At 38.9% G+C, this 22,873-nt stretch overlaps 1 protein-coding gene across 1 annotated transcript; it reads right to left on the bottom strand.

The window, feature by feature from the left end:
- Positions 1-11,080: 11,080 nt before the first annotated feature.
- Positions 11,081-14,859, bottom strand: FBXO43 (F-box protein 43). Its single transcript, XM_058039123.1, has 4 exons — positions 13,376-14,859; positions 12,423-12,525; positions 11,420-11,605; positions 11,081-11,329 (listed from the first exon to the last, which is right to left on the bottom strand). Exons 1-4 carry the CDS (start codon positions 14,857-14,859, stop codon positions 11,081-11,083), a joined length of 2,022 nt encoding a protein of 673 aa, XP_057895106.1.
- Between the last annotated feature and the right edge of the window lie 8,014 nt (positions 14,860-22,873).

The raw sequence follows: 22,873 nt of genomic DNA, 5'->3' as shown, positions 1-22,873 counted from the left end.
TGCAGATAAAGCTCTAGAGAGATACCCAGGGACAGCTATTGATTTCCATAGAAATCCCTCCTGTCAGATATAAGTGGGCATTTCTTGCCGTGATACCTTTAATACCTAAATATTTTTTACAGAAGTCTGACTTCAGTTGAATATAACTACATATTTTTTTTAGATAATTACCAGGGAGATTTTAGTTTTGCATCTGGTAGCTGCAATCACATGCACTGAAGACAGGTGCTAGGAAATCTATTTAAATATTGACTGCAGAAGTGCCAAAGTGGGAGTCAGATCGCAAGAAAGAAGCACAAGTCCAGTGTCAGATAGCTGGCCCTTAAATGCCTTAAATTATTCTGTTGGCAAAAACACAGAGGCTGCCTGTGGTGATGGTACAGCCTCTGTGTTGAATCTGATAGTCCCAGTTTACAGGCACAGTTTAATGCAATTCTGTGGCTGTCAGAAAAAAATTAGTGCAAACACCTGAGGAAACTGTTATTGGAAATACGAACAGTCAAAAGAACTTGAAAAGGAGAAAAATAATATTCCTGAAGATAGTCTAGGTTAAAAGCAAAAAAGCAAGTGGTTAAAAATAAATTTGAAGAGGTCAATTGCATCCTGGCCAGATCAGGAACAGTGTGGGCAGAAGGACCAGCACAGTGATTGTCCCTCTGTACTGGGCACTGGTGAGGCCACCCCTCAAGTGCTGTGTCCAGTTCTGAGCCCCTCACTACGAGGACACTGAAATGCTGGAGAGTGTCCAGAGAAGGGCAGTGGAGCTTGGGGATGGTTTAGAGCACAAGTCCTGTGAGGAGCAGCTGAGGGTGCTGGAGTTGTTTAGCCTGGAGCAAGGGAAGCTCAGGGGAAGTTTTATCACCCTCTACAACTACCTGAATGGAGGCTGTATGTAGTGAGCTGGGGGTCAATCTCTTCTCTCAGGTATCAGGTAATAGGACAAGAGGAGACGGCCTTAAGTTGTACCAGAGGAGTTTCAGATTTGCTATTAGGAAAAAATTGTTCACCAAAAAGATTGTCAAGCACTGGAACAGGCTACACAGAAAAGTAGTTGAGTCACATCCCTGAAGGGACTTCTGGATGTGTGACTTAGGGACATGGTTTAGTGGTGGACTTTGCAGTGCCAGGTTAATGGCTGGACTCAACGATCTTAGTGGGCTTTTTCAACATAAACAATTCTATTATTCCAGAAACAGTAAAGGAAGAAATGGGACTTAGCTTGGGGCTATCAACATTAGAAACCTTTAACTGGAGGAGACTTTCAGAGGGAAGTCCAAAGAGCTTTACCTCTACAGAACTCTTTTTTTGGATAGTCACTGGAGAATACTTATAGACTTGTCCATGTTGCCAACGGCCCAAGGATTCCTATAACAATCCTACTCTATCAGGACAATGTAGAGGTGTCTTATCAAATTTAAAGGCTTTACATAAGGTTTGATTTCCATTTGCTTTATATGGGTCTTGAAAAACATTAGGGGGATACAGAGACATGCCTGGAAGATGAATCAGAATTTGGAAGGAACTGCTTAGCAATTTGTGATATACATTTCTACTCTTACTACCTCCTACATGCCAAGTAGTGTATATGCCTGCTGCATACACACCTGCAGTCATCTGAGGTCTTTATAAATTTCTATTATTGTCTTAAGGTGTAACTCCTAGAGCTTTAGGAGAATTTCACACTACCTTTCCTAATTTTGGAAAGGAGCATTAACACTTAATTGAAAAAGCTATTTAGCAAGATTATGAAATAAAATTATTAGAAATAAAAATAGAAATAGATAAATTATTTAGAAATTATTATTAGAAATAAAGTATTATAAATAAAGTAATTCTGCAAAGACAGACTGAAAATCAGGAAAGAATTACTAGAGCCACAGCTATGAAACCACGTACAAGATAGAAACATTGACATGGTGCATAAGTGACAGCAAGGCAGAAAGAATTTTTTGCTAGCAGCCCTGCTACAGTTAATGTAGCATATCTTTCTGCTGAAACATAATACAGATCAGAAGAAACTGTGACAGTTATTTCTCACAGAGATTTCACTGTCATGGGATGTATCCAAATTTTGGCACTGTGTACAAAAGATTGTATTGTCATTGTCTATTATCTATTTTCCATGTAGATAAACTGGAGTCATGGTTTGTAATACTTTTTGGCTGCACTAACTTAAGCTTTTCAGATGTACAACCACTTCCTACTTCTAGTTGCACAAGTAGATTTCATTACTTGTTTTTTCTGGGGTTACTCACAGCTTGGTTTATGGCAGGTGAGTTTCTTGATCATGGCTTAAGAGGTGTTCCAGTCCACCAAAGGTCCAATGCAAGAGGCATAATGGCGAAGCTCCAGCAGGTAGCAATAGCATAGCCAAATAATGTCAAACGTCCTTTAGCAGATCATCTCCTGACACTCCTAGGTGTCAAATACCAACAAGAAACACTAGATGCATGCATGTCTTCCCTGTCTTGCTATGAAGCAGGTGTAAACAGCAGCCCCCAAACCCAGGATTCCCCAGCTGAGTTAACCAAGTGAAATATTACTGATGCATTAAATCTGGATAGCAGCAGTGCTGTTTGAGATAAAACATCTCACTGACCACCAGTTCCCATATTTTTGTTACATTGCTGTGGCTGCTGTAGAGGTCTATAAAGAAATAGATTGGGAGACTGATCAAGCAGAAAAAATTAATTAGGAGGAAAAAAAGAAAAATATTTCATGTTCCTCCACTTCAAGAACACAGCAGTGTCTACTCAACAGGTTCTGAGAATTGTATGAGAATCCATAACTATAAGTGCTCCTTAAGATTTCAATAATGTTTCAGAAAAGCATCCAAAAATTACACCCATCTTATTTTGTTTGATTTTTTGCTTTCTTAAGTGCCTACTGCTCTTTTAGACTCCAGGAGTACCTAGTTGAAAAATAAAGAATGCTTTAAGTTACCAAATTTTCACCCAGTCTTCATTCAACAGACTAAAAGTAAAATAAAATTAAAATGCTGTCGTTCTGACATTGTTTCAAATATGTTACATGGGAATATTTAGACTTTTCCAATTTGAGAGTAAAAAAGTTAATGTATTCCCTTTCTTGTTTACTAAAGCCTTAAGAACATCAATTAAGTATGAATAAAATACATACAATATTTTTCGTGGTCATTTAAAAATCATAATAGAGGAGGCACTTTTAATCATACTTCATAAAACCTTATTGGATTTTATTATCAAATATATTTTCTGTACTTGGGGAAGAAAGTCCAGAGCTTGTACCTTCTGAAACTATGAATTCTCAAATGTTTCAACTGCAACACTTGCATAAAAGAGTTATGTTTTCTACTCTGGACTGGCATGGAGACCGCTGGATAATCCAAGCCTGTGGCTGCAAGAGGACCTGAGCCAGGAGGCATTATAATTCCATGATCTTGCTGTATTCAGGCCAGTCTGTAATTCCACGATCTTGCTTGGTTGCTGTAGTAGCTGGCTGTGGGCCCAGCACAGCTTTACCTTGTAAAGGAGGCCCTGGAGAAGTAATAACTGGGAATTGCTTCCCAGGATGCCCACTCCTCTTGTAGGGTCTTGGTACGCAGCTCCTGGGGGCAGGAATTATGGCCAGCACTGCTTTAAGCCATTCAAAATATTTTGCATTTGTAACGTTGAGTAAATGTGTATGGGTTAAAGAGGGAAGGGAAATTAGTGTTCTGTTGTGTAAGGAAAACCTCTGGTGCCCCCTTGTGGTATGTTTTTATCAGCATTTGAAATTAAGGGCCATTTTCAGGGAGGAAAGCAGTTCGACATTAGGATAGCTTCACATTTAAGTAAGTTAATTGAGCAAAGCATTTCACGAATTAGTTTGTTTTATTGGTATCCATTCTGTGTTGTATGACATTCGCCCTGGACAACTTTATGAAAATTATTTAAACGAAGGAAAAAGTCCAGAATAGGAACTTATAGTGTCCCAGTGAGCATTTCTGTTTGGAGCAGAAAATGGGACTCATTGTACTTTCTCACATTATACCTATTTGGGATACAGAGTCTTGAACATTTTCTTAACAGAAACACTTTTAGCAGAAATGCTGAAAGGTAACTGCTTCCCATTAATATGTTTTGTACATCACAACAGAGTACACAGGGCAAAAGCATAAAGGAAAATGAGGACTGAAATTGCAACATTTATGAGAGAGCTGCTTTTGTACCTATCTTTTCAAAAGAGGAGAGAATGTTTGCAACACAAGCAGAACTAATTTTTAAAAGCCAAAACTCTTGCATGGCCACCATCTCCAGAGCATCTAATCTACCAAAATGTGCGCCAGCAAAATGTGATGTGTTCAAACCAGAGGAAAATTTCATTTTGTAGCTCAGTGGTCTAACTATAGGCCGGGTACTGTGGTACTGAGTCCTGGCAGAGCAAAGCACTTGTAAGAGATGTGTTCTTCAGGCCTCTAATATTGTATTACACCCAAATAAAGAGTTGGCTGTTAAAAGAATTAATTTTCTGCTTTAAGCAAAATATCAATAGAAACATTCAATCCACTCCTATGATACAGGTTAATTTTGAATTTACAGAGTAATTTGCATCAGTTGTACTGTATGTGCAATAAATATGATTGCTTGGTTTCTAATCATGGTAATAGTCCTCTTTGTATTACTATAAGAATTGAATCCACCATTGCCATGATCCATCCTCACGGACGAGTTCCATGATGGTTCCTAACTTTAGTGTCTGCTCAGTGAACATGAGAGAAAAGTCCTCCATTTAGGCACCTGCAGCACTTTAGGAGGATAATTAACATTTTTGCTGAAGTGGAAGACTGCTGCACAACTGCTGAGTATCTCAGCAATAACCTTGCAGCTCCAAAAACTTTTACCAAGTATTACTATATTTATCTAGGGCACTACTGCTTCCCAACTAGTTCTCCCTCTTTTCCCAGTTGCTATCCTCCTACCACTTCAGCTGGTTCTAGTCATGACACAGTATCTAAGTTTAAGTAGTTTATGGAAATAGGTTTTTCACTATGAGTCCAGAGTGAAAAGCATCAGCTGAAATACATGCATGGTTTCCACATCCCATTTGCCTACAGAGAGATTAAATGGGCCTACATAATTAAGACACAAGCACTCTTGCAGAATTGCTTTCAGAATGAGTGTTAAAGCACAGAGAGGGAAAATTAGAGGGACTTTTAACACTTGAACTCCAGTCTTCAAGTCAAAGTCTACTTTTACATGAAACTTTGAGTGTTTGACACTGCTTGTAAGATCATTGAAAATGTCGTGCCATCAATATTTTCAGCTGAAGGGCTGGTTTCATTACTGTTCATCCATTAGCACCCAGCTCAATAAGGTATTACTAGCATTTAGGCTTCTGACAAGTTTGGGTAAGTTCTAACACTCTCCAGAAGCTTGTCAAAGAGAAAAAAAAAAAAGTGTTAAGTCTTTTTTAAATGGATATTCCAACTAATAAGAGCTCAGAAAATAAGAAAGTGAAAACAAGCTTTGTTTTTGTTTAACTAAAATTAAACACATCATTCCCAAAAAGCAGTCAGGTTGTGCTGTGGCATCTGACAAGTGGTAACAGAAACTGCTAGATATTTTGCATCAAAAAATCCCCTAAGATTCAGCACAGGCAAAAAAATTGCAGCTGTAAAAATATAATATAATCACATCAAATACTAAATCATTACAAGACTAAAGCAGAGAAAGAAAAAAGCCTGAAGTTTAGACGAACAAAGTATGAGATTACACGTTTAAGGTTCAGTAGAAATTAACGGAAAAAAATTGCGATCTTTCCAAAATTTGTTAGAAGAATGTGGGAATACTACACCAAGTGACTATGACTGTGCAGAAGACCTATACAAGAAATGCTTGTCTTAATATACCTCAGTCAAAGTACTTCTTGTAGAGAAAAGAAAGCCATAATATTATTCTAGTTCTTGAGGAGGTTTCACTTGGGATACTGGTTGAATTGAATCAAAGAACAGATTCCAGTAGAAACAGGGAGGAGTGAAGAGTTGTTAGACACAACATTTGATGTTGGATTGTCTTAAGAGATGAGAGTAAATTCTAAGGATTTTTGTCAGTGAAAGAACAATCATAGTATTGGAGAAGTCTAAGGGAAGGATTAGATATACAGAATAGCTATTTTAATAGCAGTGCTAAAACAAAGGCAACAGGTTAAGTGACTAGTAGAGCAATCTGGAGTAGGTCACCAACATGGTAATGGGACAGTATTCTAACCAGTTTTAAGACAGAACTGAATGAGTTGACATAAGAGCTTGGCGCTAGATTCCAGGAGTCCCTTTCTAATCTGACACTGCTGTATTTCTTCATGTGCCTATAAAAACAGAAATAAAATAAATTACTTCTTGTATTAAAATTAATCAGCATGGCCTCAATTGCCTAAGGTGTTTCAAAGAGTAACCAATACATGGAATAGGAAAATGATCTGACATATGGTGTTGAGTTACTTAATTTAATGACCAAATTTTTTTTTTATCATTTTTGGCTAGTTAATGATAAAACATTCTAACATTCCCTAGTCTATAAACAATTCAAAGATTTATAACCATTTTTTGCCTAAGCTCTTCCATACTTGTCACCAAGGAAAGAATGATCAGAGACTTAAGTAATTTCAATTTCCTTCTCACAAACCACTTGAGGTTTATGGTTGCTGCTCCAAAAAAAAGATTTATGAAGTAAAATTCTTGCAGCAACATCTGTCAGCAGCAAAAGGTTACTTCCAATAATTCTATTTTGGAATTTAAACCCACAGCTCTGGCTCAAACCATCATGGTCAAAGAAACTAAATTCATTCCCTGGGCATTTGTAGGCAATGCCACTCCTCCCACTATATAGATCATGTCTGTCTGAAGGGAAATGAGGATTGCAAAAATAAAATTTGCAGCAGCCCAATACTAACCCAAATATTATCTTGAACATTATCCCCATGTTCCAGAGGCAAAGACAATTCACTCCTCCCTTTCCAACAATCTGTTGTCAGTTTTAAGAAGAAATCTTGAGCTGGAGAATAACTGTGGGTAGGACATTTTAGAATGATGTCTCAGATTTTAGCTTTTATGTTTTTCAGAGTCTATGCTGCTTTAGTGTGTGGGTCTGGGCTTCATATTAGGGCATAGCAAGCTCTCTTCACAGAGTAGGGAGACAAAACAATTCCTTCTCTAGCTGGGGACCCAAGGACAGCTGATCCAGATCTCAGGCCCAAGAGCATAAACAACAGTGGACTGAAGAGAGAAAAACAAGAAGGATGGGACTTCATGAGATAAAGCTGTAATTGGACAGTTAACTCCAATATGCTAATGGACCAGAACTTATAAAAGTGTGAGACCCCATGACCGGTCATCCATTTTGTGACCATTTTGGGTTCATTTTGGGTGTAGCCCTGGCTGGGCTCTTGTGCTGCCCAAGGTGGATCTGTTGATGCCTCCTCATCAATACCTACTTTATTCTTTAACTCCATCTAGTCTCTGTTCTAGGTCAGCCTACATAAGGCATCAAGAATACTTCTGATCATTGTCATTTCTGCTCCAGGAGTACTTTTGCATTCTTCTTCTCTGTGCTAGGCCTCAGGTCTGTAAGAATTAATTCAACCAGTAGAGAAAGAAACACAAATCCCTACTTGTAAGATGTTTTCTGTTTGAGTTTTCTGTTTTGTTGGAAGAGAGGTGGGGTGGGGGGGTCATTTTCAGGGTTTAGGGGTGGTGTTTGTGTGCTGGGGGGGATTGTTTGGTTTTGTCTTGGATGTTTGTCTTTTATGGAGAACTTAGGTTCTCTTTTGCTATTTCATCAAAATCCAGACTTACATAGCTTTGTGATATGTGATGGAGACTAATTGAGAGATCCAGTATAGAGGAAAAAAGCATACTAACAGGGACTCTGTACTGCCACTCTCCTGCCCCCAATAATTAATTTCTGTCAATAAAGCAATCCTATAATTAAAATGCTTTGATTCCTTTCACCCAAATTATTACACTATTAGATAGCTATCATATACCTTGTGTTCTATTCATGTGTAGGTAAAGAATAACATATCACTACTTTTTCCCTTGTGTCAAGGAATAAAGCTGATTTTATTTTAAAAGAAGTTTTAAAAAAATTATCACTGCCATAGAGAATACATTTACACAGAGATGGGAAGTCGGGCTTCTTACTTTCCCCGTCTCTGATAAAGCAGCAAAGACCACAGAGAACACATTTCACTCAGACAGCAGAGCATAGATTACTTTTGTAATCGCCAGATTGCACTTGTGATAGACCCCACTGAGCAAGATATGTGTCAAGAAGACATTTTTGTGAGACCGATCTAGAACAAAAAAAAACCCCAAGAAACTTCTAAGTGCACCAAAAGAAGAGAAAAATATTTTAAATTGTGAAAGAGGACCTATTTTTTTTTCCTTTCAAGCTTCTCCTTGTTGAATAGCTGCTGTAGACATCAAAAATACCACCTTTAAAAACAAACAATGCCTGTATCAGAACCAATTTACTCTCTCTATCCTCTATAAGCTTTGGAAAAACTCACAAACTTATTAAATATCTTTTCCATTTGAAAAAAATAATGGTAATAACTGATTTTTCAACTGAGAACTGAGTTCCTGTGTGGTTTCCCACTCAAGGGTACCTATTTCAGGAATACTTTCAGAACTATTGAACCCCATGCATTCCTGGATTGTGCTGCAACACTCCACAGCAGAAGGTGAGCTAGATACTCTCACTGACTGTCATAACTTTCCAATAATTTTCAAGAACTCCTTTAAAGCTTTTTTTTTAATTGAGACATTTTAGAGATATTGGTATTTAGCAAAGGTAACATGCAGTGATGACAATAGCAGTCTGAAGTGTTATGACATGCAGTACTTGTTCTGCATTGTGTTTACTACCATCCCCTACTTTATTTGGTAACTCAACAGCAAGAAAAAAACTAATCCAAATTTTTGTAAAGATAAACTACATATATTCAGATTCTTGTGTAATAGAACTTCCCATCTAGAAAGCTGTTCATTTTAACCTTTAATAGAAAGTATTAAGCATTTCTAAAAAATGTATAGTTACTTACTATACGCCTAAGGAATAAAGAATAAATTCAATGGTTCTTCGAACCGAATTAACTTTTAAGTAGACCTTGAACACCTAAAGCTCTAAACAATTAGAGAAATACAAATATTTAAAAAATTAAGTCATCTAACCATTGTCCCACTTGCAGTCTCCTCCTCTGTAATGAATGCCCTTTTTCCTAAACCAAACCTATGTGCCCATACCTCTATATTCCCTACCTTGCCCCCAAATCCTTTGCCTCAATTGTTCCCTCAGAACAGACTGAGCAGTTCTTCAAGTTGCTACCAGTCTAACCTAAGAACAAGGCAAAGGCTCAGCAAACACAAATATAAGTATGGAACTAAAGTGCTGCTAGTTACATTAATTAAACATGAACTTCTGGCAGATATATTGGGTTGACTTTTTCCTTAATGATAACATTTGGTTAATAGAGTTAGTGTTAACATTTCCTTACCATTTTATTAACCATGTTGTCTCTCCTCCTTCCAAATGCAATGAGAAATTACTATGCTAAAAATCAAGAATGGTAAAAGTACTAACCAAATTAGAGGTCACAACAATTAGAGGTGAAAACTGAGAAGAGAGGTTTCTAGAACATCCTGAAGTTGTTATCCTGGTCCATTTGGCTTAAACATCCATAGATTATGTAAAAATAAAGAAAGAAAAAATAAGAAAAAAATCTTAGAGGTTTGTCATTTTAGACACCAAAAATAAAGAGATGTGTGAATAAATATTAAAAGAGGCAAATATGAAGCTTTTGTTTTACTTGCAAAATCTCCTTTTGGATTGTTTTTTTTTTTAATCTGACTTTTTAAAAAATCGCAGTGTTAAGGCTTACCTACAAATACACAGTCTTCAAAAATATAACACAAAAGACAACATCAGAGGGAGAGTGAGGAATAAACACCAGCTGACAACAAAAGTTCTGCAAGATGCTTGTGACAAACTTTTTGAAAGGACAAGTGGGACAATATTATTGTAGAAATTAATTGATATCATATTTTCATAGAAGTACTGTGTCCATTTCTGTCACCTGTATTTCTAACTGTTTGTAATTGCTAGGATACAAACCAAAACCACACAAAAATTGTTGGAGGTCCAAGAGGCAGATTGAGTTAGTTTTCTAGAAGGGATCAGCATATTTAGTTCAAGAGCAAGATGTTTCCTAATAAAGGAAATTGAGGTAAATAAATAAATATCTAGAGATAAGATTGATTTTCAGCTGTAGATGATCCTTTTGCTGAAGTAGAACTGCGAAGGTGACCTAGTATCCAGGAGCTGAAGTCAAGTCAGATTAGGCATAAAGCTAAGTTCACAACAGCAAAGGTGATGCCACAGCATTTTCAGATACGTGAACATATACAGTACCACCCAAAGTTTTCAAGACAAAAACTTTGCAAAACTCAGTACAACAGAATATCCACACAGCATCAGTTTACTTTATAAATTACTGTTCTACTGAATTCCTTTACAGAGGCTAAGAGAACAATAGATTAATTATTGCAATTAAAAATTCAGACAACTAATATATAAGTTTTGACATTTTATCATCCATATTAATGAGAGCATTTTTGCAAATGTACATAGAGTCCCACTTTGAGACATTTTAAAAACATTTAATTTAATGTGAATGAAATCTGATTTCAAAGACTTTTTTTAGAAATAATTTTCTTTAATTTGTCTTTAAGACAAGAATAACATTTTTAAACATCAATGAGGTCATGTAAGCTAAATAGTAAAGACTACATTTAAGACACTTTATTTAAAAATTAAGATGTTAGTTTCTACCTACTAGACAACAGGTAAAACAAAACATAAAATATTTTTAAATGTTCATTTTTTAAAAAAACAAATTCTACTATGTTAATTAAGATATATACATGAGAGGTTATCTTGGTAAGTCAACAAGAACAAATGGGATGATGCTTTCAAAATGCATACCTTTAGGAAGCATAGGAACAAGATCAGGAATTTAGGGGAAGGGGTAAAAGAATTAAATGTAAGTTACATGCTTTACAAATTTAGAGCCTTTTTAAATTTCTTTTGCTTTGGGCACTTCCTGGTGGAGCATCTTTTTTATTCTTCCGTTTTGCAGATAAACTATTACATTCTTTTGACCCATGGAATGCCTGCAGACATAAAATACAGAACTCAAATGCACATGCTTCTCTGCTACATAGTCCCAGTTTCATTACCAATTGATATTTAGCAGGATATTGACATCTTGGACAGGGTTTTAGAGCTTCATCAGTGAACAGAGTTTTAGCAACCTGTACCAAGAAGAGAGAGAAAACAGCTATTTATTCTAGTAAATGAAAATGTTCTAAAAACTGAAAATGAAGCATTTCTTAGATACCTACTTTCATGTATTCTTCCTGCCTGCTAGCTGAGTGGGGAGCAGAACTGCATCTCCTGGGTGTAATTTCAGTGTGTGAAGGTGGTGTCTGTAAAACAGGAGTTCTGGCTTGACCTTGAACAAGCCTTAGAGCAGATCTATTGAGAATATTAAGTCTTGTAGCAGCATCTTCAGCCTTCAATAGATGTTCCTGTTAGTTTATAATTATTTAACAAAAGAAAAGGGAAAAAAATTAGGATTTTATTTCATTTAGGATTTGCAGCTAGATTTTACTTGTTTGGGTTTTTACCCTCTGAAACAACACATAAGAAAATAAAACTATATAAATCTAAATATATATACATGTATCTCACAAGTATTTACCATTAAATGTTTATATTTAGCAAGGGATCAAGAGAGATCAACAAAAACTAAGTAACAGGAGCAGGGTAGAAAGCCTTTTAGCACATTCTACTGGTGCTCATGGTTGTGAATTAGGACATCTCAAAAGCAAGTGTGCATGTATCATGTGGAAGATCTGAAAAAATATACTGCTATTAATATGCTTATTTCTCTAGATGCCCCTTAAAAAACCTTCTACATATCTTTTGATGCTCACAAATACAGCATGACACTGACACCATCCTGAAAATTATCAGGAGGTAGAGTAGAGCAGGTCCTACAGCAGTGCAGACTAGAGTGAAATGGACAATGAGGAACAGCATGGCACAATGGTATGAGCAGAGTTTAAAATCTAAAGCTAGAATTAGTCAAGGAAGAGATCCTACAGGATTCTCAAGAAAGGTCAGGAGGAGTAAATAAGAGTCTTACATGGTTGAAAGATCAGTACTCAAACTGCAGACAGCTGAAAAGCAGTAAGAGCCATTACATTCTCCTGTTAGAATCCATCACCTGCTCATTTTGGAAATGTCTCTGTCAGTTACTTTTCTGTAGCTATACAAGATGTTTCATCTTTCTATCTTCTTTGATACTTAGAAATAAAAAATCACCTTTGAGAACTATCTTACCCGAGCTGCTTGTTTCGGCTGTTTAGTGTACAGTTTTCTCCTCTTATCTGCATTTCTGTCTTGTACAATGATTTCACGCCAGCTTTTGCTTACTTTCCAAATGCTGGAACAAATAAAAAAATCGATTCACTTTCAATTTTTTTCAAGTTGTGCAGAAGTCATAATAGCAAGACTACCTAGTAAAGATTTTTGCATGGTTTCATAAACTCTTAGTCATTTTACAGACTGCTGCTATGGACTAGTTCTTTGTTATGCAACACAGGTCTCATACACTAAATATCACTGCATAACAGAAGAGTCTAAAGAACAACAGCAACACTAATAGTACAGCATCCATGACTTAGAAAATAAATTAATTTCTTCCTCCATATAAGCCACTTACTAAAATTGTTCCTAGTCACACTTGTGTTTAGAGTTCTGAAAACATCTGTACCCTTAGACTTTCATCTATTCACCAATTCCCTTTGTTACAACAAAGGGATCAAGAGCATTGTGTGAAATGTAACAGTTGCTACTGATTAGAAATTAATCAAGAAGATTTCTCATGAATCAAAATTCTTTGAGCATCTTTGTGCTTAGAAATAACTGAGGAAATAAAATACACAAGAAAAATTCAAGAAAATGTGTTTTGAGTGCTATGCACTATTGGGAACTTGTAATGAGGATTAATTACTTTCTAGGCTTAAAGTAATTTTTATATATTTTAAAATTTACAAGTATTGTGATTTAGTTTTGAGTTTATAATTTTTCATGTTTTTTCAGCTTTTTAATGCCCCTATTTTTTAGATCTACACAGAAAGACCTACTTAATTAACAGTGAGAAAATGTCACTTTTTCCAGAAAAAACCAAATATTGTTGACAACAACACCCAGTATTCCACAAGTTATTCTCGTTCATTTGCAGAAGCATCCCTTTTTCCCTTTTTTTGTGTCTGTGAAGCAATATTACTTACCTGCATAGACTTTCTACTGTCAAAGCATCTAAAACTATAGCAAGAACATGCCTTAAATTTCTATCTTTCAATTCTGTTAAAATATCTAATTTTTCAAGGCCCATTTTCTTGCCAATAAGTCCAGGAAGAACATGATCAAATGCAAATATTTCTGTTCCATCAATATTCTCTGAGATTTGCTTTTGGTGCAATCTTTGTCTTTGCAAGCAAATTTCATGAATTAATTTCAGAGCTGGAGTTCTTGAGAAATCCCCATGACTTACAACCAGGTCTCCACTAGGCTGTTCTTTTAGAACTAACTCATGATCTTCACTGACAAAGTCTCTTTCTTTTGTTAACATATGCATTGAAGTAGGACTGCCATGATTATCTTCTGTGTCTGACTGGGAGCCTAGTTCCCGAAGAGTGGATAACCTTCTGACTCGCTCAAGTTTTCTTGTCTTTCTTTTACTGTCTAAAGTTCTAGAATCTTCTTTGTGCTTTTGGAAGAGCTCTTGGAAAGATCCATCATAATCAGACAATGAGTCTCCTGATTTGTCCAAAGGAAGTGAATTATATCCACTGTCTTCTGGTGTTGAAAGATCTGCGTAATTTGCTACCTTAACAGGGGAAGAGTTTATATCACATAGTCCAAAGTTCAAGTTCTCTACTGGGCTGGGGATGGAAGTCAGGTATTTGCCCTCACTGGCCTCAGGTAGGCTACTCCTACTGTAAGCAGGAGTCCTAAGCACCCCATCTTTAACACTCATAAGAATATTTTCATTGAATTCCTTAGTGTTACTAGCAGCGACATCCTTCCACTGAATTGGAGACAAACCTTCTGATTCTAACAATAAGGGGTCCTTACACTGGGAATCCTCTAATGTAGAAGTCCTTTGTTGGGAAAAGGAAAGCCTCCTTTTTGGAGAATTAGGATTAGAATTCTCAGGTTCTGAAGTGCTAGTTGCCAGAGTTTTGTAACCTTTATCTTTTGGAGAATATGCATCTGTTTGTGAAAGCTTTTCTTCAGAGCTCAAAACACAAGAGAATATTTTTTTCCTGATGCTTCCTGAAGAACTAAGTTGTCTTTCACAGCATCCTACAGTTGTGCCAGCTTCGACAGTATTGGGTAAAAGCAGCCTTCTGCGTAGTGAGGAACCTTTTCTACCTGATTTAGGAGTTTCAAAAAAATCTGCACTTCTCTTTGTTTCTCTTTCTTCTGATAATGAGATAGAATTTAATTCTTTTTCAATCGGTGGTGACCTGGGAAAGAAGGCACTTGGATGGAGGTGCTCAGAATGTCCCTGTAGCAACGATACACTTGTTACACTGGGTGCTTCTTCACGGTCTGCCTCAGGATCTTTTCCTGACTCATTGCATCTGCTGTCCAGAAATGCTGAAGTGCGACACATGTCTTTAAAATTGGAGTATTTAAAGCTGCTCCTGGGAGGTGTTAATCTATTTCTTTTAAGAATATTGAACCTCACTAGAGGACTGTCTGACATCTTCTGCTTGACACTTTGACTTTGTAAATAGATACCACTGTTGTTTCTGAAACAAACAATAAAAGCAGTCACCAAAACCCCCTCAGATTAGAGAGAAAGCATTGTGCAAGTCTATCAAGATAACAGTCATAACAAAAGTGTTGTCGTTAGTCTCAGTAGAAACAGTGCTTATACATAAACAAAAAATAGATGGTTACAATGAGTGATTAAAATGCACATTGTACTGTGAGGCAAATAAAATATATATCCAGTTAGCTAACTGACCCGGCATTTCTCATCTATGGAAATGCACTTCAAGTAAGCTACACAGCAATTAGAGGCTCATTGCTGCTGAAATTGGCAACAAAACTCTCCAGCATTCCAGTAGAGCCAAGATTTTTATTAGCACTGTTACTGGTTCATCCAGCAACTAATAGTTCAGTACTCAAGAATGAGCAGAAGCTCTGGTAATAGGTGAGTTTAGATAAAAGATATTTTCTCCTTAAATAATAGGGAAACTTCTAGACTTGTAACTTCATGATTCCTCTTATTTTACTTATCTCCCTAGAGTCCCCAGAGGAATGAATTCGACCTCTAGTTACAAAGTGAAAAGTGCTTTTTTATCTGCCTTAACATTTAAGTGTTATTTTGTAAAGAAGCTCTCTGCTTTTGGTCATCACTACAGGTAAACTGAGTGTTCTGAAGGCTTACATTTTAAAGAAAATGACTGACTAGAGACACACTCACCAGGTACATAGAATTTAAGAGCTGCTATATATTTTCCTAGAAAGGTTAGAAGTGGCTAGTGCACACACTTAAATAAAAGATGTGTGGAAACAGGCTAACTTTTGCCTCTCGTACACTGCAGAGTTTCTCCACCCTAACTGTAGTGGCACTGGGTCACTGCTTTCTATGCACAGTAACTGTTATGACTAATGCAGCGAGAGGGCTGTTCCCACAGACACCAAAGTCATTCACATCAGGGTTGCAAGACTCAAGAGTTTGAATCAGCACCTTTTACTGTAGTATGTTGCCTCTAGAACTGATATTCTGGAACATAAAGCCTAGAATTAGCAACTGAACTTTCAAAACAGAAGTAGCCATCTTTAAAGGTGGCTTCAAGCCCAACTACTAAGCCATTGCTAATATCCCAACAGTCCTTTCTTAGTCTAGCCCTAAGCCACTAAATGCTGGCAATGGGAACTCAAACGGCTCGAGAGAAGGGAGGCAGAACTATTCTTTGATGATCTTGGGTCATTAATCAGCATTTTTTGACCCACATGGAAAGCACTTTTTAGGATGATTGTAATATTTTTAAAAAATGCTTTGTTTTGTTTTCTCCTGTAAGAAGATAGCAACAAGAGAAGTTTAAAAGGAAAAGGATGTTAAACAGCAAAATAACACCTCGATGTTAAGACATACACAATCTTGCTAATTTTCAGTATGAAATCAAACAGACTTAAACAAAATCCACATACAGAACTGAGAAAAACTCTTCTATCAAAGACAGGTATGTGAAAATAATTCCAAGACAACAACAAACTGAAATCTGACATGCTTCGTTCCCTTCTCCCATTCACTTCTATAAACACCTTTCTTTCCCATTTGTTTTCTGTCTCTGCTTTTACCTTGTTCCTTGTTTTACACGATGAAAAGTGACAGCACAAATAGGAAACACAAGGGCAAAGCTCTTAGTGTTTAGTGAGTTAGAGATTACTTCTTTGCTGCTGCAGACCAACTCCAAACAGCATTTAATGTTTCATCTGCATCACTTCTCCATGTTTTAGAAGATCTGTAAGTACTGGTGTCCCCCAATGGTTGATCCTGGGCTCACTATAGTTCAACTCATCATCTGTGACTTGGATGAAAGGGGCAGACACCTCCCTCAGCAAGTTCACAGATGGCACAAAGCTGGGAGGAGCAGCCAATACCCCACAGAGCTGTGCAGCCCTTCAGAAGGACCTGGGCAGGCTGGAGAGATGGGCAGAGAACCATCTGAAACTCAACAGAGGTGAATGCAGATCCTGCACCTGGCGAGGAACCTCAGGGACCACCAGTCCAGGATGGGGGCTGATCTGCTGGGAAGCAGCTCTGCAGGGAAGGTCCTGGTGGAGAACAAAATGTCCATGAGCCAGCAGGGTGACCAGGAAGGCCAAGGGTACCCTGTGGTGCATGAGGAAAAGCATTGCCAGCTGGTTAAGGGATGTGATCCTGACCCTCTGCTCAGCCCTTTTGAGGCCTCACCTGGAGTGCTGCATCCAGTTCAGAGCTTTCCAGTTCAAGAAAGGCAAAGAAATACAGGAGAGAGTCCAGTAGAGCTACAGAGATTATTAGGGGACTGGAACACCTGAGTTATGAGGAAAGGCTGGGCCTGTATAGCCTGGAGAAGGGACCTTATCAATGTCTATCAGTATCTGAAGGGAGGGCACCAAAAGGATGCAGCCAGGCTCCTCCTGGTGGTACCTGGTGATAGGACAAGAGGCAATGGCAGAAACTGCTGCATAGAAACTTTCACCTGAACACAGGAAAAAATTTCTTTACTGAGAGGCTGACAAAACACTGGAAGAGGCCACCCAGAGAGTTCACGGGGTCTCCTTCTCTGGAGATATTCAAAAGCCATTTGGACACAACCCTGAGTAATGTGCTCTAAGGACCCTGCTCAAGCAGGAAAGTTGGACTAGATGATCTCCAGCGGTCCCTTCCAATCTTACACATTCTGTGATTCCATGGTTTTAGGAACTAGGCTGAAAAGGCTTTGTCATGAACCAGAAAAGAACTTTTTCCTACATTTTTAAAGGTATGAAATCTCTGTGCAGTACACTTCTATACTTCAGTCAATTATTCATTAGCAAAGGACCACATGAGCATAGCTCTTCTTTTTGTAAGAAGACAAAGACCTATTAAAAAAAAATCTGTCATAACAAGAGGGCATTATCTTCATTTTTATGCTGAATTTTGCAAAACTACAGTTAATTAGCAAATGTTGTCAGTAGATATTATTGCCAAAAATGTTGATAGAGATTTAAACTGAATGCTAGAGACAGCTGTTCAAAATCTCAATCCCACAAAAAAAAAAAAAAAATCACATATCCACACTTACCTTTCAAAATATTAGTATTTCCCTTAAATACAGTCGAACTAATCACACATTTACCAAAAGCCCAAAGGCTCCCAGGCTTAGAAAATTAATTTTCAGGCAGGATGCTGAAGAAACAACAACAGGAAAACCTCATGCTTGCAGTTTCATTCTCAGGCATTCTATGGGAGAATTAAGAACAGAATAAAAATTAAAACATTACATTATAAAAGAAGCAAACTTGTGCTTCAATTAACATCAAAATCACAACAAAGCAAGATTTTGCAGCTATAAGGGAGGTCAGAATAGCAGAGTTAAAGAAATTTTGGTAACTCAAGTAGAAGCCGAATATAATGCTGTACAGCGGCCAGCGTCCGGCAGGGGGAGCCTGTGAGAGCACGACATCGATTCGGATCTGTTAGAAAACATTACAGGAGAATATAAATAAAACTGCCAATTGACAATGAGTGAACAACGGCCGCCCATTAAGCTTCATTTCACCTCTTTTCTATACCTCTCCGTTCATTCATACATTTTTATAGTTATTTTTACTTCTTTACGCCCTACTCCACAATTTTGAGACCTCACATGGAGTATTGCCTTCAGCCCTGAGGCCCCCAAAAATAAGAAGGACATGGATGTGTTAGAGTGAGTCCAGAAGGAGAGCATGAAAATAATCAGAGGGCTGGAGCACCTCTGCCTGAAGAGTCTGAGACAGTGAGGGCTGCTCAGCCTGGAGAAGAGAATCCTTCAAAGAAAATAACTGTAGCCTTTCAGTACCCTGTGGGTGCCCATTGAGAAAGCCAGAGACTTTTGACAAGCGCATTTGGTGATAAAACAAGGCAGTAAGGACTTTAAACTGAAATAAGGAAAGTGAGGTTGGATGTTTGGAAGAAATTCTTCACTATGAGGGCAATGAGACACTGGAACAAGTTGCCCAAAGAAGCCACTCCATCACTAGTGTACACTAGTAGTGTTCAAGGTCCCACTGGATGTGGCTCAGAACAACCTGATCTACTAGAAGAAGGCCCTGAGCCCCATGGAAGGGGCTCAGAACTGGATGATCTTTAACATCCCTTACAACCTGAACCGTTCTGGGATTTACACAAATCCCAGTACACACCTCGAGCTTGTATATGATTCTTTTCTAAACTGTAGTACCTGCACAAATTAAGCTTTAATTTAATACAAAGTCTCATTTTACAAATGCAAAAAGAAAAGCGTTTCAGAGGTGCTAAACATTTCTCATAATAGAACAAGAGTCTATTTCTACTCACAAGAGATACCTAACAAAATCTCTTATAACACTACCTTTTATAAGCACTTTTTTTTTATTATGAGAATTTAATCTACTAAATTTGAGCCATAACACCACACCTTTTTCATTTGGGGATCTAACTAGTTCCTGGAAGTTTTATTAGCTTTGTGTTAGATGTGATCAAACAGATGTGCAGGGAAGGAAAGGCGGGTCACACCTAGTCAATTACAGAGGAAGTAACAAAATCAATATCTACTAAGGACAGATTTATGTGCTCTGTGCATTTCTCATATCTATTATTAACTTCGCCATTCTCAAATCAATTTACAAGTAAACTGCAAATTTTCTGGGAGTTTACTGGACAAAATAATTCATATTCAGAGACCCAAACTAAATTTAGTACGGGATTCACAGATTCGGACAACGAATAATTTCTAACAAGTTTAGTCTTCCCAAGCACCCTAAAGAGGTGAAAATGTTCGTTACTAGAAGACAATATAAATGGTATCTCCAATGTAGACATAAATTCTAGGATGGAGTTACACCTGTTCCTAGCAACTTATATTCCTCAGTAATACACACAGAACACTTATGCATTGAACAATTTTGTTACCACTGCTAACAAAACAGATCAAGACAAAGTCTTGGTGATACAGAAATATTTTTGCTGTTATTTAAACAGATACGGTATCTGCAGTAAAACAGACTCCGCTCTTTGGCCCCAAAGTCACTGATACCTTCCAGGTAATAATATTGAAGATGACACAGCCAAGTCCTGTCTGCATGATGTGGGTCACTTACCCTAATTTGTGAAGCAAATCAAGATCTTCCAGAGCAAATGCGGTGTATTCAAAGTATTGCTTACCCCTAGTGATAACCTGAAGTAAGAAAGTATGTGGAGAGAAAAGAAAGAGGTGCAAGAGAAACATTACCCAGACAAGAGAGTTTTCACTCCACAAATACATGTGTTAACTGCAAAGCCTAATTACCCAGCGATGGCGATAATAGAGACGCAGCTGAGGACCAGCACCCGAGGGTCTCTCGGTCCCCTGGGATGCCGGACACGAGCAAAGCAACGGCTTCGCTTTCTCGCCTGGCAAACCGGTGGGCACAGAGCGGAGCCTGGAGGCCGCCCTCCCACCGGGAGCAGCTGAGGGGGCGACGGGGCACCCCGAGCAGGGCTGAAAGCAAGGAGCAGGAGGAAAAGCGGGCTGGAGGAACTTCAGCAGCTCTCACCGCCCGGCCCCAGGCCCGTTGCCCTTGGCGAGGAGCCGCTTCGCTCTCCCCACCCACACCGGCCCCTCGCGTGCGGCCGCCGCCGCTTTCCCTCGCTCGGCTTTGAACTACCCGCCCTGACCAACCGCTGCCTCCCCGCCCCCTCCGCCCTGGCCCGGCCGGGAGCCTGAGGAGACCGGGAGTGCCCAGCCCGCCCCGCGGGGACGTGAGGGAACAGCGGCGAGGCTTGCCCCGCTCGTCACGCTTTACACTTCAGCCCCACGGCCCCCGCCGCACCCAGCCCACTGTTAAAGCGCCCCTGAATCGTTCCCGCCCCTGCTCTGCTTCCCCAGAGGCGCCCAGTGAGGGTGAGGTTTTCCCGCCTCTGCCAGAGCCCACTCCGCTCCCTACGGTGGAGGGGAATGGGGGGCGGAGGCGCAGGGGCGCCGGCTCTAAGGGGTGGCTCAGGGGTGCCTGAGGCATTCACAGCGAATAATCCTTATCTGCACCACAGCCTTTAAGCTTGGGTTATAAGGGCGCTACTTAATTTGAGTTAATTAGCACCTTTTTACCGGACAGCCCAGGACTAAACAGTCACAGATCATTTGTCAAGTACATCACCTTCAAAGCAGTCGAGAGGAGGATCCCCGACTCCAGCACTGCGTAGGTTCTCCTCAGATCTCCCCATGTACTTTTTGCCCGAGATTCCACGAAGGACCATTCTCCCTGGCTACAGTGTAGAGCACGTTTTCCAGACCTTGTCCTGTCGTGAACGGCCTACGGCTACTCCCGTTTAATTTGTTAAAAATCTTGTAGTAATTCAGAAACTGGCGGCTGAGTTTTGCTGCGGTTTTAGTTTTTCTGTAAACTAAAATAAACCCAAATACAAACCCGCCAAAACAATGACCACATGGATGGCTGTTTTTCCTGGGCTCGGTAAGGATAACGGGAGGCTTCACACCGGCGGGATGCGGAATGTCAGACCCAAAACCGACTCTAAATGCAACACCTACGTTTTAATAAGAAAACTCCCGGTTTTAGTAAAGTAACCTCTGTTCGTGGTGTCTGGCAATTTTCAGCCTTCCCCTTTGGCAACTCCGCTCCTCCTGGTGTGAGGCAGCCTGAGAGGGGCCCGAGGAAATAAGGGGTTAAAAGTTCCCGACTCAGCCGGCGGAAGCAGACATTATTAGGGAAATAATATCGCTTTATTTGACTACAAGGTAACAGTTATGGCTAAAAAGCGAAAGGTTCTTGGATTATCTCCCCCTTCCTTTTTAAAAAGAGAAAACATTAAAAACTTTCTTCAAGGTAGTAAACTTTTCTGCGGGTGCTTTCTGTAGTACCGTCTGTTTCGCAGGAATAAAATTGTTTTTCAAATATTTGTACTTATTTATAAGATATCTTCTCAGTAAACCTGGAAGATTACTAGTGGGACACAGCCGCTACAAACTCTGGCTCCGTCACTCAAACCTGGATGGATTTATGCGAGCTGGATCAAAAATATCCAGAAATTTAACAAGTCGCAATTGCGACATTTTATGCAATACACAGAAGTCACACTACAAAGTGTGTTTTAACGAAAAGAAACAAAACAAAAAACAAACAAAACAAAAACAACAACTACAAAAAAAAAATCAACCAAAACCTGAGAACGCTACTTCTAACAAGTGAAACGAGGTGAAACATTCTGCAACACTCGCACTGCGCTCGGTTACGGCTGCATTTCCTTCCCCTGTCTAAAGTACCTGTACCCCTGTGCCTTCCCCATCTCGACATACAAGCCTTTCCTCTCATTTGCCTTCCCATTCCCCAAGAATTATTTCACTTTACAGTACAGTGGAAGTCTCTCACACCGTCTCAACACTCTCTGCTACTCTAAATCCGAAGGAGCATCTTTAGGGCTAGAATTTACCAGCAGATGGGAACGGGACTTACCAAAGTGCTCCTCTCGTAAGGGGCGGATTTTATCGGAAACAACTGAAGTAACCGAAGCTTTAAGACCTGGTAAAGCATCCTATTTTTCCAAGTGAACGTTGAAAGGATGCCGATAATCAAACAATTACATTATTTCTTTATTAATAATGGAAACTTTATTTTCAGAGGGTTAACTAAATTCTTCATGGAGATATTTTTATTAAGTCCTTTTAAATTTGTCGGTTGACAAACGCATTTTTAAAATACTAATGAGCCTAGAGAAATAATACCGGGGGGGGGGCGGGGGTTGCTATTTGCTTTTCTAGGATTTGCTAATTTCTTACCATTCGTTTACCACGAGAGAGCTCAGGCTGTTTTTCTCCTCTGTTTAAACTCTTGGTACCCACCCATACCAGCGGCTCCGTAGCAGAGGAGCGTATGCAACTAGTGACCTATAACAATACCTCTGCCTTTTACAAACCATTTTTCTTGCCCGTGCTTCATTCTGACATTCCAAAAGTTATGTTTAGCTTTATTCTTAAAGAGCAGTCTGAAGAAGCAAGTCTGAAGCC

This window comes from Melospiza georgiana, chromosome 1 (genome assembly GCF_028018845.1).
Source record: "Melospiza georgiana isolate bMelGeo1 chromosome 1, bMelGeo1.pri, whole genome shotgun sequence".
NCBI lineage: Eukaryota > Metazoa > Chordata > Aves > Passeriformes > Passerellidae > Melospiza > Melospiza georgiana.
Note: the sequence above shows the minus strand (reverse complement) of the source record. Positions and strands in the feature narration are given on the sequence as shown.

What these genes read in the sequence shown, in the direction of transcription:
- FBXO43 (XM_058039123.1), bottom strand. Translation starts at nt 14,859, where the DNA reads ATGTCAGACAGTCCTCTAGTGAGGTTCAATATTCTTAAAAGAAATAGA. An exon ending in ACAGTAGAAAGTCTATGCAG is followed by an intron (nt 12,526 to 13,375) that starts GTAAGTAATATT and finishes TATTTGTTCCAG; the next exon opens with CATTTGGAAAGTAAGCAAAA. An exon ending in GGCAGGAAGAATACATGAAA is followed by an intron (nt 11,330 to 11,419) that starts GTAGGTATCTAA and finishes TTCTTGGTACAG; the next exon opens with GTTGCTAAAACTCTGTTCAC.